This window comes from Cydia amplana, chromosome 1, assembly GCF_948474715.1.
Source record: "Cydia amplana chromosome 1, ilCydAmpl1.1, whole genome shotgun sequence".
Lineage (NCBI taxonomy): Eukaryota > Metazoa > Arthropoda > Insecta > Lepidoptera > Tortricidae > Cydia > Cydia amplana.
This window is the reverse complement of record NC_086069.1, coordinates 1,679,213-1,697,278: the sequence shown is the minus strand read 5'-3', so window position 1 is coordinate 1,697,278 and position 18,066 is coordinate 1,679,213. Positions and strand designations below refer to the sequence as shown.

General features: G+C 39.0%; 2 protein-coding genes across 12 annotated transcripts in view; both read right to left on the bottom strand.

The window, feature by feature from the left end:
* The window catches only part of LOC134655498 (glutamate-gated chloride channel), a 57,579-nt gene that overhangs the window by 6,497 nt on the left and 33,016 nt on the right, over window positions 1–18,066 (bottom strand). For 4 of the 11 annotated variants that reach the window (XM_063511049.1, XM_063511002.1, XM_063511429.1 and 1 more), the window contains exons 3-6: window positions 16,542–16,654; window positions 9,544–9,614; window positions 6,093–6,162; window positions 207–443 (exon numbers count right to left, since the gene is read on the bottom strand). In XM_063511049.1, coding sequence (XP_063367119.1) covers window positions 207–443; window positions 6,093–6,162; window positions 9,544–9,614; window positions 16,542–16,654 — 491 coding nt within the window. Of the gene's footprint in view, window positions 1–206; window positions 444–6,092; window positions 6,163–9,543; window positions 9,615–10,350; window positions 10,419–13,333; window positions 13,402–16,541; window positions 16,693–18,066 lie in introns of those variants that run through there. The other 7 variants (XM_063511353.1, XM_063511201.1, XM_063511635.1 and 4 more) reach the window with 3 other exon arrangements.
* LOC134653064 (leiomodin-2-like) lies at window positions 2,098–5,748 on the bottom strand. Its single transcript, XM_063508355.1, has 3 exons — window positions 5,359–5,748; window positions 4,115–5,038; window positions 2,098–2,138 (listed from the first exon to the last, which is right to left on the bottom strand). The coding sequence occupies exons 1-3, from the start codon at window positions 5,510–5,512 to the stop codon at window positions 2,098–2,100; spliced, it is 1,119 nt and encodes a 372-aa protein (XP_063364425.1). The 5' UTR covers window positions 5,513–5,748.

Genomic DNA, 18,066 nt, shown 5'->3' with positions numbered 1-18,066 from the left:
TCTGAGGTTTCGGGACTTTCGCGTATTAAGCATGTTCTTGTTCTGTGTTATAATACTTTGTAATATAACTAGTGTAATTTACCTAACTCATAATTGGTTGTTTGGTAGATTGTTTGTGTCAAATCTTGAAAGCAATATTTAAATTACCTATGACCGATTGAGATGGAAAAAAATGGGATCATTAAATCACGCCGGCAGATACTCACAACTGGCCATCCTGAGCGAGCAGGTCTGCTTGTCCAACGGGTACAACTTCAGGTTCATGGGACACGACAGCGTCAACGAGATTCGGATGCTGTACAGCACGTTCCCGTTGGGGAAGATCCGGATGTAGACGTTCGGCATGATGATGTTGTGGAAGTGGCCCTCCTTCTCGTTGGAGAAGAACAGGTCCGGCATCCACACGCGGTTGGCCTCCGTGAGGGTTAGGTATTTGAGCCGGCCTGTGGGAAACTCCGTTACATTATTTAGATAAACTTATGATAAGATGAGATAGCATGAAAACCATTGATCGTTAATTTTCCAGGAATTTTGGTGCAGCATTGTTGGTTAAAAGCATCTGTACTTATGCCCTACTCTAGGTGGAATAGATAATTAGATGATCAAACGAACTTACCTGAAGTGAAGTTCGATCTTAATTATCCCGGCTTCGTCGAAGAGATTTAAATTGACCATGTAGTAGCTCCGCTACACGCTATTCCACTCGCACTTTAGCTAAATAACGTTAGAGTAAGAAAGACAAAAAACTAGTTTTCCCACTCCAACACTACCCTGTACGGTAGGTCCACTCCGCCGCTCGCCTGGACCGTCATTATATTTAGAGTACATAGACAACATTGGTCAGATATATGGGTACTGGTTAATTGTCAACAATAGCCAGCACGGGAGGGTTGGGACTTTAAATCTCTTCGACGAAGCCGGGATAATTAAGATCGAACTTCACTTCAGGTAAGTTCGTTTGATCATCTAATTATCCCGGCTTCGTCTCGAGATTTAAATTGACCATGTAGATGTTTGGAGGTTATCAATGTTGTCGATGATAAGTAAAACAAATATATCAATCATAAACCAGGCATTTGTTTATTGTAAATGGAAACAAAAATACATTTATCCTTATAATCATTACATTATAATTCTTTGAACACCGATTCGGTAAAATTATTATGATTTATGATCGGCCTATTGTAAAAATTCGCAAATACTGCGGACTCGCCCGACCAGCCAGCAGTTTTCCGAATGATATCTACTGAGACACCAGCAAGGCTAGCTGCCGACGTGGCCGAGTGACGCGTGCTATGTGGGCGGAACATATCGACATCGACTCCGCTCTCTTCCATAGCCTGCTTTATCCACCGACCGATTGTTTGGGGCGATGCAGCATGGTAAGGTCTCTTATAAGTTAGTATAAGCTTTCTTTCATTTGGAGGTCGATTATTTCGAGTAATATTAATATAGGCTAGAAGTGTTTTCGCTGCACAAATACTACATTTTTCATCAAAAAATGGCAAATCAATTATAGGTTGAGATCTTCCAACGGCAGAGGTTTTAATTAAGTCGGTGATCTTAATAATAATTCTATCATTAAATCTTTGAATATTGTTTAAACGAATCAATGACAATGTTTGTGTTCTCTGGCCAGTTGCTAAAGCTAACAAAATAACAAGTTTCTTTGTAATATATTCAATCGGCAAGGATTCGTTTGGAAAAAAATTTGAAAAATAATTTAATACAATCATAGGATCCCATGTAACAGTGTATCTTGGGAAGGAAGGTTTTAATCTAAAAACTCCTCTGAAAAATCTTTTAAGGCAATCATCTTGACTAATACAATTAATTGAAATTAACGAAATAGCCGACCGGTGGTTATTTAACGTACCATAAGATGCACCATCTTGTAGGCAACGATTAAGAAAATCTAATAGGTTATTGATTTTTACATCATAGATATCATTGATGTCATTAATTTGGCAATATTGCCACCACAATTTTAAGCTGGATGAGTATTGCGATAAAGTATTTTTTGATAAGGATGATACCATCACTTGTACGGCCGAATGAGGAACTTGTCTTCTCAGGAACGCTTGCCTGACAATATAGTCACAGCCAGGGAAAGCTGGTGGTGTAAGGGATGAATTTGCCTGAAAACAGATGAAAGCAGATGCTTACTTGGCGAAAGTATAATAATTTCGCTAACTGAAAGCGATATTAATAACGGATACCACTCCTGAGATGGCCAGTTAGGAAAGACAAGTATGCCGGTGGCCTTATCGGTTATTATTTTTTGCAACGTTTTGAGTATAAGAGAAAACGGTGGGAACGCATAGAAGAAATACCTATTCCAGTTAACTGTGAACGCATCTACATTAAAGGCATACGGGTCTCTCTTCCATGAAATATATTTCTGGCATTTTGCGTTAACTCGGGAAGCAAAAAGATCTATTTCAGGCTGGCCAAATAATTTAACTATTTTGTCGAAGGCTCGAGAAGACAGTTCCCATTCTGTATCAATATTAACCTTCCTAGACTCAGAATCAGCATCAATATTACGTGTAGACTTTATATAGGAGGCATAAATAAAGATTTGATGCTGTTCACACCACTGCCATATATCACGTGTGATTTTGTTTAAATGCAGGAATTGGACACCGCCCATTCTATTAATATAAGAAATGGCAGTGGTGTTGTCGATACGTAATAGGATTTCACAATGATTATAGTCTTTTGCAAACGATTTCAAGCCGAAGTAAGCCGCTAAAAGTTCCAAGTAATTTATGTGTTGTTCTCTTTCTGTAGATGTCCAGAAACCCCCAATTTTCTCCCCTCCACAAGCGGCTCCCCAGCCAGTTGTGGATGCATCGGTGAATATCTCTAAAACATAATTAAATGTACGAATAGGGTTGTAAATATTAAGGATATTGTTCTCCCACCAGTTTAGATCCTCACATAAAAACCTTGGAACTTTCATGACACGATCATAATTGTCAAATTCTGAGAGAGCTAAATACTTGGCTCTTTTTAAAGATTTCGTATATACCCAGCCATATGAAACGGCTGGGCACGCTGCTGTTAGCGTACCTATGTACCGAGCAAAATCTCGAATCCGTATCTTATCTATTTTTTTTTTCAATTTCCTTGTAAGCTCTATAATAGACTGTCTTTTTTTTAAAGGCAATTCTAATGTCATATTTCGTGAGTTTAAAATAAAACCAAGAAATTGACAAGTTTGACTCGGGATCAAAACACTCTTTTTATAGTTAATAATAAATCCTAATTTGGTAAACAGTTTAATTGTTTCTGTTGCATTCTCTATGCACTCCTCGTATCTATCTCCGATACATAGAGTGTCGTCTAGATAGGATACGGATTTAAAACCCCTCGATCGCAAATGAGTCATTACAGGCTTCATAATTTTTGTGAATATGTACGGCGCCGAACAGAGTCCAAAAGGGAGGGCACAAAATTCATACAAAATACCATTAAACGAAAAGCGTAAATATTTACGATGTTCAACGGCAATCGGAACCGAAAAATATGCTTCTGTAAGGTCCAAATTAATCGTAAAACAATTAGACGTCATAAGTTTTACGGCCGTTCTCGAGTCTTCCATTTTAAAATGATCTGCGTGTACAAACTTATTTAACTTTTTAAGATTTAAAATAAATCTCATATCTCCACTACTTTTAGGCACGAGAAAAATACCAGATATAAATTGCCCATTAACCGGCCCACAACGTCTAATTGCTTGAATTTCTAGCAAATGTGATATTTCTTTTTCAATAGCCGAAGATTCGCTACTACTAAACGATTTTTAGGGTACAAAGCGGGATCTTGATGTGGTATTTCAATAAAGGGAATTTTGTAGCCCAAGATAATATCTAGGACGTTATTATCAGAAGTAATAGTACGCCAGGCATTAGAAAAAAATCTTAGTCGACCTGCCTGTACTTCTACGTCGCACGCCGGTATGGGGACCTGGCAGCCTAGCCAAGGTTACAATCGCTATCGCTTCGACAACGAAACGCTTTGTGTCTCTCTATCACTCTTCCATATTAGTGCGACAGTGACAGTTGCGTTTCGATCGCTACGAAGCGTAAGCGATTGGCATCTTGGCTACGCGGCCTGGACCGCGGCGCCGGCCGTCGGCTGGGTGCGGGCGGCGCTCGGCGCGGGGCGGGCGGGGGAGGGGCCGGCGCTCGGCGCGGCCGCGGCGGTGGCGGCGGGGCCGCCCTCGGTGCTCGCTGCCCGCCGCCGCGTTGTACTGGCGGTCGGTTGACGCGTTGCTGGCGCGGCGGGCCCGTCCAGTTTAAATTTGTGGTTGTCGTAGAGGGCGCCGTAGGCGCGATCAACTCTCCTGTCTTCTTTATTCCTCTTGATGACTTTATGAATTCCAAGTTCTCTCCGAAAAGGAAAGTATTGCGTTGCCGCTCTTTGAACAAGACGACATATGATTTATCTAATAACGGCATAATTAGAGACCGCCGTGTGTCTGTCTCTAAGAAGTGAGAGTCTGCGAGAAGTTTACCGGCGTCGTTAAGTATTTTAACAACCTCCGATCCCTTCATAGACTTTGTCAGTATGCCGGACATAGCTTTTTCTAAGGCTGCGATAGCGCGACCTATTTGATTCTGCTTGGAGGAAACGCGGGCATCTCTGCTCCGGCACGCTTCGGTTAGCATGGCAGACACCTCGGGGTTTAGCACTGGAGGCTTTGACAGGGGAACGTTTTTAGGAAAAAGATATTTCTTTAAAAGGTCTTCTTTGATCTCCTTTGCAAGACCCGTTTTAAAAATGGGCTCCCATCGCTGAGATATATCTTGCAAAATATCGTCTCCCCACTCAGGGGTATCTGTGACGGAATCCCCAAGTGCAAGAAGCAAATCAGGGTCTACAACCGGGTCATCTGGTACCGGGACGGCTGATGATGATGATGGGTCATTCATTTCCTCTTCTTGTGTAGCCAACTCGGTGCCAGGTTCTGCAACCACATCATGTTCATCCGTGTACAGCTCCGTCTGGACGACGTCGTTATTGAGATGTTCTGGAAACATCGAATTTAAATTGAATATATTAAAATAACCCTACTTCTGCGGAGAAGAAAAATAATTACAAATGAGGGTACGCTTGGTACAATTTTTAATAAAAGAGGGTACCATCTATAAATTCTTGTAAAAATGAAGGTAGGTTGCACTTAACTCGAGAGCAACGTATAAAACTTGGTTAATATCTCGTATTAACTCGAAATAAATATCACTGGTCAATATCTCGTATTAACTCGGGAATAAAAAGTCTACTGCCTAACATCTCGTGTTAGATCGGAGACAACAATAGCGACGAAATTTAAATCACGTAGGTACAAACCTTCTGGTTGTACATCTATCGCCTCGTCGTCACTCGAACTGGAGTAGATTACACGACGTCTTCGTTTTGTTGTCGCCGCCAGTTTAGCTTCATAGTCCTTTATTTTTCTTCTCCAACGGTCTTCATTGGTTTCTTGATGTGACCGTTTCGACATTTTATTTAAATCACTATTGAAGTATTTTTATAGCCAAGTGCGTAGCGCACGCGCGCAGGAAAAATAATGACGGTCCAGGCGAGCGGCGGAGTGGACCTACCGTACAGGGTAGTGTTGGAGTGGGAAAACTAGTTTTTTGTCTTTCTTACTCTAACGTTATTTAGCTAAAGTGCGAGTGGAATAGCGTGTAGCGGAGCTACTACATGGTCAATTTAAATCTCGAGACGAAGCCGGGATAATTAGGGTTAATAACAGTAATATTAACCTTAACCAATCCTCTCCCTAGAAAAAAATTTAAGAAAATCCTTTATTTTTACTATGCTGCACCAAAATTGCTGGAAAATTAACAATCACTGATGAAAACACTATGTACAATAGAAATATTCTTTACTGTACAACAAAACGAAATAAAATGACAAGAGCTAAATTAAACAAACAAACATCGTAAAATATATTCAACAGGCATAACCATGAAAAGGCTTAAATATATATCGAGATCTTATAGCCAACCTTTGGAAATAGAATATCGTAAACGATCCATCTATAATAAATATTAAGCTGGACAAAATGAATTACTTACCGCCCAAGTTGTTGAATTTCAACCGTTCGTCTAACCATTGTTCTCTGAACGTCAGCTGAACGGAGTATTCCTAAAACATTACAAAGAGATAAAGCAGTTGCTCTTTGTAAAATAAACAACAACATACCCTCAAGGCGAATAGCAAATGGACTTTTAAACGCTCCTTGAAGATATCTCGTTTCGTCTAAATCTATGTTGACCTACTTCTTACGTCATTCTTCTTTACTAAACGCTATTATCTCTCAGCTTTATTGTGCAAATGTCTAGAAGCTTTTATTTTTTTTATTCTTTTTATTGTTGTTTATGCAGAAAGCTATTACATACCAAATGTATGTCTACTATTGTACACTTTTCGCAAAGCTTTCACTGGTGATGTTATTTGTGCCAATAATATGCCTACTAAAACGTGTTGCCAATGAACAAGCTAAGTTATCTAAGATGAATTAATATGTGCAACTATTATGCGCGTTTCTCAAGAAATTTTAACAATTTACAATTTAATTTAGACACTCTAAAAAGTGTGTTATAAGAGCAACGCACTTAATAGCCAATGTACAATTTAGTGCGAGGCGCGTATTGACACAAATGTTACACAAACACATATTTTCAGACACTAGAATGGGAGGAGGGATGCCGGAGGTTCTCTCAACAATTTAGTCTGACGTCAAGGACGGGTCCCTCACGTCAGGAGCAAGTCAAATGAATTAGTTTTACAACGAAACGAAGCTTGCAAAATCAACGGCTATGACATGCATGCTCTACCCGAAACTTGAGTCACTTTTCGTTCATGAGAAAGAAAAGTTGGTCAAGCAGCGTAAACAAATGGAGGTAGATGATTATGCTTTCATATGAAGGAGGAGGCATGACGATGCTATCGTAGACATTGATGAATTTGGGATTATGAATGTATTAGTCAATTTGGCGCGCTGCCAGCGAGGCATTTACGTTCGCCTTTTCCTTCGTCTAATCTAAGGCTGGTCGAGGGCATTATACTGTCAATACACACACAAACACATGCTCATACCGTGCATTACGACGCTAGCGTTGACCACAAGGCTACAGCTGATGTCTGACACGGCTGTAGGTACCTGGCGCGTCATTATGCAGGTGGTGCTCCTTCATTCTGATTTTGCAGCACAAATCAATTCCCATATCGGTAATGCATACAAATACATATGAGCTAGAAAAGAGGGTTAAGACTTGACAAAATCGAATCAAGGATCACGAAAGAAGAATCGAAACGTTCGAATAGTTACTGCTTATATGTAGCAAAAAACTACTTTTACATCTTTAGTAATGCCCCGTTTACATTGGTCCATTTGCCAGATGCGACTGGGTAAATATTAATGACAATCTCAACACAAAATTTGCCCATTTGGAAATGGCAAACGCATCACTTAGTAAATGGCCTAATCAATCTAGTTTCGAATCTTAGCCAACGTTTAATTGACGAGGAAGGCAGTTCTCTAGTGCCATTAGCTCTACTGTTGGTGTTTCACAAAGTAATTGTGTTACGAGTGCATTGTGTTGTTTGTAAGTGCCACTCCGGATCAATTAAAGCTGCGGTGCTTGCTCTTAAACCGAACACACGGTTCTATCGCATCCCTTCCATACATTAAGGGAATAGATTGTGTAAAAAAGACAGATCACCCCGCGTGCTTTAGGTTAAGAGTTACCCTGTAGCACACTAAAAGATTAGTGTTTTTTAAAAGCATCTATCCTTTTTTAGTATGTTGATATTGATCCAGTGTAGTGTAGTTGTAGCGATCGTGAGCCAGAATAAACACTTTCCCTGGAAGACACTGGAAGTATTGAGCAGGCAAGAGAGTGTTTAGTGGCCTCACTTGTACAAGTGGCTGTAATAATCTAAATCGACCTCGCTAACGAGAAATGCTTGTAGTGTGCTAGAGGGTGGTAGTGCGACGAAGCGAAGCGCACCTACTCACCGTCTCGAGCACTCGTCAATGGAATGCTTGTCAATCGTGTTACCTGCATGCAGGTTATCTGCCAGCTTAACTAGAGCTACGATACGTCTAGCGGTCGTTGGGGGCGGGTCACATAGCGTCGGACGGTCGACACAAGCTGCCGAGTGCGGGCGCGGCGTACATCCCGATTTTACACAACACAAATTCACATGAACAAGACAATAGTAACAACGGCACGTACATATTATACGACCAAAATAGTTTTTATATCCTTTTCAAATGCATGACAACAGAAAGGTGTTAAATAAAGCATGATACGAAAATAATATAAGGGAAATAAAAGCATGAGATGAAAGGTGCGGGCCGCGTTGCTCCCGAAGCTGTGTATTGATTCGAGGGTCGCTTCCGGCGGAGGTCTCGCCTGCGGGTAAGTGCTGGTCGAGTAATGCCGCCCAGAGAGGGCGCGTGCGAGCAAGTGCCGTCTTCCGACTGGATGAACGTGAACTACATACTTTACTCCCTCTGCCCTCGGTGCGGTCCGGATTGGTCCTGCCAACCGGTAAGTGCGAAGTTGCGAACCTTAACTTACATAATTAAAATTTAATTATAAAAATTTAGCTCTCAGTGCTCACTACCTGTGCCAATTGTCCATCAGTTTGTGTTTTTACAAAATTTTGAATTGTTGTGTCTTTTCCTAAGTGACTTGGAAATAAATAAAAATAAGTCTAATAACAAATATAATCAAACTAAAATAGTTAAAACGGAGTTTGTATTGAAAGCCGATCGTGAGTTTAGAAAGAGTTTAAGTAATGTTTTGAAGGTAACTTGATATAAACAAAAGGGTGAACGGCACCGCACCGTGAAATCAAAATAAAATGTTGGTTATTTCAGAGTTCATATCAAGAAGGGTCTTAGGTGAGTCGGTAGAAAATTGGCCACTCCATCCTTCGCTTACAACTTTCAACGACTTTTATTTAATAAAAAACTGTAGGTAAGTGACAATGACAAAGTGGTCTTTTTCCAAACCACGACACGTACTTGTTACAGAAGGGGATCTTCAACACGACTTACGAAAGATTGGGGACTGAATCGCAAGGAAATCGTTAGCAGGTTCAATCAATGCGTCTTTGTTAAATACAGACAGTATGATAGTCTCAAACCAAAAAGACAGTGCAAAACTCAAAACATCCATGAAAACATAAGTAACCAAGAGAAAGTAAATAAATGAACAAAACACAATCACATATCCAAACACGGTAGCTTGATAATGTTCAGCAAAGTGCAATTGTCAAATATCCAAAGAACGTTACAGTTTTATTATAAACAAAGTTACAATATCGTCACCCATCCCTATCTTGGTACAACACCATTATTGTACACCTGGCCTATTTAGTTAGTAAGCAGTGTGATCATTTCTTTTTATTCTACAGCTCGGAGTTTCAGTCATAGATGACGAGTTTTCGTCGACTTTGTTTAATAATAAAAGTGTGAGTATTATAATCGTTTGGTTATGTGCAGTCACTCACCATTTTATAATCATCTATTTTGCTGATGGATCGGAGATACAGGTTGACTCGCACTAACGTGGGAGCTTCGCCTTTAGTGACAAAAAATATCAAACTTAGACTTTGTATGTCAGCCTAGCCCTAGCCATGATGCGACATATTATATGCCCCTAGGCGCCTACGCTACCAGTTAAGGAAAAATAGATTTTGAGGGGTGATGAGTTAATGTCGGATGCTGAAAAATTTGGGTGCAATCTTACCAGGTGGTTTCAGTCAAAGTTATGTATAATGCTTAGATTTTTTAGGAGCAAATATTAATATAGTACCTAAGTATTTACAAAAAATGTATTAGTAAGGTTTACTTCAAAACCAACTGCTACATTACACCTTCATAAAATGGACCCAACGTATTCTTCTAACTTCGAACATATTCAGTCCATTTCATCGAGCTAAATGCCTCTTGTATGAAACCATAAGGACAACCAGCCAATCTAAAATAAACAAAAAATCTATGTTCTAGAAGACAAAATCCCTTCCAATGCTCTCAAGGGTGAAAAGCGGACCGGTCGTTCGACCGAGTCCACGGAGCCGATCACGGAAACAGTTAACGCGTGTCAAAAAACGATTTTGGTCGTTAACACCAAACGGGATTGATTAGAAGAATAAAAATAATAAATATAAAAATGAACATTACACATAACGCGGGTAAGCCTCTCCTCAAGCGGAGAGAGTTGCCCATTCATTTGACTTGTAACCTCGCGACCCGGTAGCGCAATGTATGTACTTAGGCTAAATACGAGTACGAGTGTGCCCGCTCGGGAGACTTACCATCGTGACGTCATCGATCTTTGATATACTTCTGACAAATATATTCACGCTCACAACCGCAGGCCCATCTAAGTACCAAGCAAAATATATCGGTTGATAAATAATTATCAGACTAATGGAGCTAGCCCTAAACATAACGATAATGATTGTATGTGCCCTGCGTGATGTCGCTCTGAAAATAACATGTTAGCAACGACTCACCTGGACCCGCGCGTGCGGGAGAACTGATGGAAAATAAACATCGAAATGGAACTCAATCTGTGAATTTAAACAAAACGGGACGTGGACGGATGGATACCGGGATTAAAGAAGCCATCGACGGACTTTGCTTGTTTATAGGAATTTGTGTTAGTGTAATAAATAGAGCAGAAATTTAATCTTAAAATTGAAAAGAAAATGTCATCTAGCTGAGCGCTGTCGGAGGCATATTTACACAAGTTTAGCTGTGCGCGGCTTCAGATTTAAATTGTAGGGCTGTCTGTAGCTAATTTAAAACATCACGAAAAGCTTTTAAGGGATCAAAAAGCTGTACTCGCTAACCGAATCAATTCGCTATAATCCTGCTAAATAATTCTGAGGGTACAATAAGGCATCGGGTAAAATATCAGGCAAGGAAGCGCTACATTTAAAGTTACGTTTTCATCAAACACATTTCTGTTCCGGCTCCATTTCAGTAAACAAATACCTATGTTTGGTTGTTTCGTGTTATGTATCCGAAGCCTCGTGTCAAGAAAACTCCTCCACACGAAATCCGGATATGAACTATAGATTGACATGAAACGGAAATTACTGTTCCCGTACCGAGTGAGTACGAATAACCCGGCTCAGGCTGGATTAACCGACATTTTCCACGACTTAAGGGCAGAACCTCTGAATATTAATATCAACCCATGACACGACAGGGACCTACATATGAGTAGAACTTGATAATGATAACAGTCGCGTGTTTATAAGCTGACATCGATTTTTTAATAGCACTGCATTTTTTATCGTTTTGAGGCAGATAGTGTTTGGACATGGACATTTAATTGCAACAATCATTTTCAAACGTTTGCATAAAAAGAAATAAAGTATTTTGTAATAATAGACTATGAGAAAATGAATATTATGATATCGTTCACATTATTATGTACAAACGATGCACAATAAGTAAATATTAGTAGACCTTGAGGTAGATTCTAATATAATGTAACGGTTTCACAATAAAAACTAGTTATGGTTTTGATACGACCTCGACGATCAATTCGATCAGATTCATTTCGTATGTACCAATCAGCTCGTATCAAAACCAGTCCAAACCCATAACAACTTGTTACATCTGAATCAGGTTGCTTTGTTACAAGGTTTACAGATCGTCACTTATCGCGTGGCATCGTTGGTACAATAATTTGGCTGACTTAAATAAAAATGTTTAAACGGATTACATAAAACGCATTATTTAATTTTACGCTCGAGTAAGTACCTAACATTAAGACGAAACAGGAGCTGAGATTTAAATATTTTAGGTAAATATACCCGTCTCGCTAACGGAAGCGGATCCTAAAACTAGTGCGATAAGGAGAAGGTGAAAAATCCTGCGTAAAATTTGGAAATCTAAATGATTATGAAATTATCTGTGTCGGACCGTTTTGCTTTATTGGCTAATTGATATCAGTTTTGAATATCACGCCTCTCATTGCGGCATAGTCAATTAGGCCATTTTGGCCATTTTTGATGGGCTCTAGCGCCTTAAAAAACAAAAATATCAAAAAAAGCAAAACGGTCCGACACAGATATTGACAATATTAATCTGTGTTGAAAAAATCATTGCTCTAGCTTCAAAACCCACGGAGGAAACAGTCGAGTATACGTTTGTATGGAGAAATGACCGCTCCTGTTGGCTCTTAAGTCATTTACAGCGTCGGAGTGTCGGGGTTGATGAAAAATAAGTAAAAATAACTTGTTTTTCGTTTAAAGGCTGACTAATGGACCTAAAATGAACAATGAAGCGTATATTTATAAAAAAAAAGGTTATTTAAAGGCCACGGAAAAATCATAGGACCACTTTTTACAACGGCCTTATCTGTTTTTAACAAATCGAATTTGACAACCGCGGTTAGAAATGTGCAAATAACTGTGCAAAGAAAAATACCCATCGACTCGAACGAAACATAAAAGAAGCGATTGTTATCCGTTAAAATATTTTTATTTTTTTAACCGAGACGCCGCGTTCTAATGTAAATTCAATTTTGCTCTTTGGTGTTACAGGCTCGCCCGCACTCGAGCGGTTTGTAGCAACATAAAATATATAAAATACCTATTTATCTCTAATTACGAGTACAAGTAACAAGAGTTCTCACAGGCTGACTAAATGTGAAAACTAATGTTAATATCTGTAAAAAAACATAAAACAGACGCTCAAGATGACTTTAAATCATTCATCTTGAAAGTCCGTGTCACCTAGCACACAAAAATAGATGAAAAACACAGAAAATCGTAACCCGTACAACTAAATTCATTGTCAGTTGTGTTTGTCGTCGAGCGGCAACCACAACCGACGGCACGTCGCGAGAAATGCTCGAGTGGTTCAACCGCCCACCTAACTATCCCAATATTGACGAAAAACACAACTTATAACCTGTGTTCAACATGTATTCATACTTAGATCTAATTAGAAAATGTATTAAACAGTGTCTAGTTGTCTACATTTCGTCCGATAGAAAAATTTAACGCAGAATAGTTTTTTTGCGATTGAATAGCATGTCCGGCCTGTCCTTTCGTCAATATTTACTGAACAGTCCTTATTGGGTTGAATCACCCTGACATTCACCCGGAGCGGTGCGTAACTAAGGCACGAAAAACTCGAAAAATTTCAAAATAATATCACCTAAACATTAAATTTTCCTTACAAATCCTTTCCGAATGTACCACGTTTCAGTGATAATTTATCGAGTTCTCGTGAAGCGCTACCGACTACGAACAACGATTATGTCGTCTTACTAACCATCTTTATGTCGCTTATGGTAGTAATTGTTCGTACGAAGATATTTATGTTAACGACAGCGGGTCCATCTGGCGATAAACATAGTACAACAGCAAAATGTATTTTTTACAGTGCTCCTTATTAGTAGTACCTAGGACGGCGTCGCCCATTGTACTAGGATGGGGAGAGTTCGATGGTATGTCGCCAAAAATGGGTATAGCAGTATCCTTAGCGTGCGATCCACTCTCGCCACCCTAAGGGCGATCCGTCAGGTACTAAATATTGTCAACTCTAATACGCAAGCGTTGCACTTTTGCTATCAGACGAATTCTGTAAATTTAACGCTTGTTTAAACTCCAATAGCTAAACAAAGCTATATTGCAGAACTCTTTTTTTCGACATATTATAATTGTTTGGCAAAGGATATATGCAGTAGCAAGTAGTCAGTAAAATTACGTCTCAGTATCATCTATTCAGTATAGTAAGAAAATAGTCGAGACCTGCCAATTGCCAAGAATTGCAAAGCATACAAACCGTTTACAGGGAACCAAACCAAAACATACCTAATAATGTCTCGTCATAAATTCAGTAGTAAAAGGCTAGAGTAATCGATACGCACCAAACGCGAGTATTATGAAGACATCAACGTGACAAATGGTCCCAGACTGGCGTAAATGGTAAACGGCCACCTGAATCAATTTACATCAACCCATTTGTGATTAAATGGGTGAACTGAATTTAATCGGTAATTTCTTAAACACTGTTTCGTAACCACCTTGACCTACTTAGCAATAACTTATACTTATTACTCTTTTGCTGACTTCAAAACATAAACGACTCTGCAGACTGTCTTATGTTTTTGTTTTTTCTGCCAGGTTCATATTCCTGGCTGGCCAGTATGTCGTCGGTTATCAAAACATTGTGTAAACAATCACCATTTTCCATTCAAAATGTAAACCGCTGCGCCTAGTTAAAAAGTAACACCTACAAATCTTTTCAATTTATCCTGTCATCCTTTATTTAAGTAAAGTATAGGATTTCCTCTAATACTCTCATATTAATCTAAGAATAACCAGACGCCATGACTGGCGGTTCTGTCTAAAGAGCTCTTGCTTGAAGGAATGCTTTTGTCAGTACATGACGAGGCTGAAAATAAGTACTAAGTTATGAAAAGCGTTTCTGCCGTGAAAAGTTTCTTACAATCTTTTATGCGATATTATTAAAGTGACAAATTGTCTAGTGTTGTATTTTATCTTTTATACTGCACGGTGTTTATTATTTTGTATCTAAAGAGTAATAAATGGTCATCGACTAGTTGAATACGGTAGCAAAATAGTCGTTTGAATTGTTACTTTATTTATTTGGCTAATTTTGTATTAACAAGGTCGTGCGTGTGATTAAGATCTTAACGAACATATATTTCAATAAAAATATTAACTGTTCCAGGTCAGTAACGTCACGAATATGGTAAAATGACAAAAGGCTAAGTGTAAGGCCTGAGTGCACGCTCGAAGCGGAGCGTTCGGCGGGGCGTGCAGCGTGGCGTCGGGCTCGCAAGTAATTTGAGCAGCGTGTACTAAGGCCGCTCCTATACGCTTGCATTTGTTTAACATGCACGCCGCACGCCCCGCCCCGCTGCACGCCCAACTCGAGGGTCCACTCAGGTCTTAACTTAGATTTCGGATTAAAAGAAAATTCAAATCTGTGAATTTTTAATTTCACATTCGAAAGTCATGTAAGCTACAAAAAATAAAGTATTAGAAGCCTATTACTTTCTCATTTAAGTACCTATATCTACTGTATCAAAAGGGTCAATACCTACACGCATCTGAAAGCCGCACCTTCTAAAAATGAACGAGGAAGGCATTTTTCACCGCGTTCCTTCACGTAGGTACTTAAGGTAATGCCTTCCAGCGGCAGCTTCCTGTCGCTTCGACTAAAAGGTTATTGCGGAAGACACCTCTCAGCTTTGATTCTTGTGCCGATATGTTACGGAAGGTATTATGTACAGTAATGTACATAAATACGTATATTTAGAAAATTGTATTCATCAGAAGTGTCATGCTATAAGATTATTCTTTAATTATATTGTAACTTTGACTCGGATTAAAGGCAAATTCTTTTTCCTCATCGTTTCATGTTTAGATAACTAATATCTGGGAGACCGAGCTTTTCTCTTATATAAAACTCCAATATGCGCGTTCTCCCAGAGATAAGACCTAGCTAGATCGGGGTTTCGCCCCCGAAAACCCCCGTATAGCAAATATCATCGAGATCGTTAGAGCCGTTTCCAAGATCCCCGAAATATACCTATATATATATATAAATAAATATACAAGAATTGCTCGTTAAAAGGTACAATATACGATAATCGAGGTAATTATATATTTAGGCATTAGTTTCACTTTCATGCCCGTAAATAACTGTACTTAGTACCAAGCGTAATACTGTAGTAAGCAATTTACATAAAGGAAATTATTGCTGAATTCAATTTTAGTTATCGTAAAATATGCCTGAATTACTCTTACGACACTGAACCCGTACAAACAGTGACTGGCAACAGTTATTATTCCAGATGTTGGGCTATAGTAAAGTCTATAAATACACCTCTATAAGTTTCAAGGTAGTTGAAGGGAATAAATATTTATCAGTACCCAATATCAGCCGGTTTAAAGCCCTTTTAGTTTAGGTCTTTTGATATCAACAATAACAATTTCGAGATGTAATATCTATTTAAAGACTTAAAATATTGGAAAAAGTATTTATACACTCATTAATTATAGTTTATAAATAGTCGAGTGCAAAAAACGGGTACAAATTTCGAAATGACACCCGGTTGCATTAAGAACCATAGCCAAAATGACAATCGTTTATAATCAAATTCCAATCGATAGGTAAATTAAAAATTAAAATGTATCGTGATCATTTACATGTATAAGTTTCAATTGGCGTTTTGTATAAACGATTATACAGGCCCTCCATATTCGCGCATGAATCACGGCGTGAAGCCGAAAGTGTGGAGCTGGTCCCTTTTTTGGTAGGTACCTTTTATATCCCATGTCAAAGAAAGCAAACACTATACTATCACCGCTCTTTTCATTGGTTCACGATTCGGATTCGTGTTCATGCGAGGCTTTCCCCTGTGTTTCGCGCACGAAGATTGGAGCGAGCTTCACTTAGCTAGGTACCATACAGCTTAGGTTATCTTGTAAGTCAAGAAGACACCTACCAGTTCCGTTGATCCCGGAGGGCCGGATACGCGCGTCGTACCGCCCCGGCCCGAGGATCTGGTCCAGGATCTGTTTCTCCTTCTCCCTGAAGTTTATCTTCGCGTTCAGGCATCTGTGGGACAGAGAGGACTTTAATGATGTTAAAAACATACAGATACACAAGCTGAAATTAATGTCAACTTATGAAACTTGTAATAATAATCGGCTATGGTTTACGAGTATGAGACGGGCAAGGGCAGCATCCGCTCGGTGTACCCGATAAATAACATTTAATTAAAGTGACAAAAGGGGCTCTACGTGTTGGCTTCGGCTTCGCGCACGCCTCCCAAAGGTCCGGAACACCATTGTTCCGTGATGGGAAAGAAAGGCTATGGTTTAAGTTGTGGTTTTATATATTATTATTTTTCTGGTCTCTCAAAATAAAGGAAACAAATTAGTTGCACTACTGGTTGCACTGATTTATGATCAGGGGTCGGACAAAAAGTGCGGATGACGTAAAAATGACGTAATCTTGCACACAGGATGATGTTTGAGTTTGTATTTAAACTTCCGTGTGACATGTAGTAACAAAGTAGTATTAATGAAGTAACAAAATAATCGTAAATAAATCCATGGAATTAATAATACAGGTGGTAGGGTGATGTAGTGAATAAAATAAATTATTTGAAATTAGTTAGAACACTTAGAACAAGTCTGTGGGATCCTCAGATAAATAGGTTTAATAGTCAAAAGTGGGAACAGTAGGTAAGATTAGTAAAAATAAAAAAAGGTAATTTGATGTTATTATACTATTATAGCTAAATTTTAGCTAAATATAATCGTGAAGATACAATAGCTAAAAAATAACGAAGTCAATTTATTGTTCATCTGATTGACAATGTGTCAGTCAAAAACGTACTTACTCATTTCAAGTGGCGATATCGTTTAATAAAGAGGTTGATAAATGATAAGTGATAATTGTTTATGAAAATCAAAAATACTATTTGAAATCATCCTATAAGTGGTTTGACGTCATCCGCACTTTTTGTCCGACCCCTGTTTATGATCTATTAGTCTCATTGGATTCGACACAGAACCAAAAAAAGGAACTTCTGGAGCTTATTAATTTAAATTGTTTTTAACTTAATTAAAAAAAGAACCATATTAAAGTTCTAAATTTAGTGGAGCCTATGTATGCTACGAGTATTCTCTATTCGAGTGTTACTCTGGCTGTTGTTACCTACATATTTTTATATCTCTTATTTATAATCTCGCAAAAATTTCGTTGTTTCCCTATGCCTTTACAAAAAAACACGTTAAATCATGAAATATCAGTCTTCTTCCTCGCGTTGTCCCGGCATTTTGGCCACGGCTCATGGGAGCCTGGGGTCCGCTTGGCAACTAATCCCAGGAATTGGCGTAGGCACTAGTTTTTACGAAAGTGACTGCCATCTGACCTTCCGGCCCAGAGGGTAAACTAGCCCTTATTGGGATTAGTCCGGTTTCCTCACGATGTTTTCCTTCACCGAAAAGCGACTGGTATAT

What these genes read in the sequence shown, in the direction of transcription:
- LOC134653064 (XM_063508355.1), bottom strand. Translation starts at nt 5,512, where the DNA reads ATGTCGAAACGGTCACATCAAGAAACCAATGAAGACCGTTGGAGAAGA. An exon ending in GATAGATGTACAACCAGAAG is followed by an intron (nt 5,039 to 5,358) that starts GTTTGTACCTAC and finishes CGATGTTTCCAG; the next exon opens with AACATCTCAATAACGACGTC. An exon ending in GGCGCCGCGGTCCAGGCCGC is followed by an intron (nt 2,139 to 4,114) that starts GTAGCCAAGATG and finishes ATCTGTTTTCAG; the next exon opens with GCAAATTCATCCCTTACACC.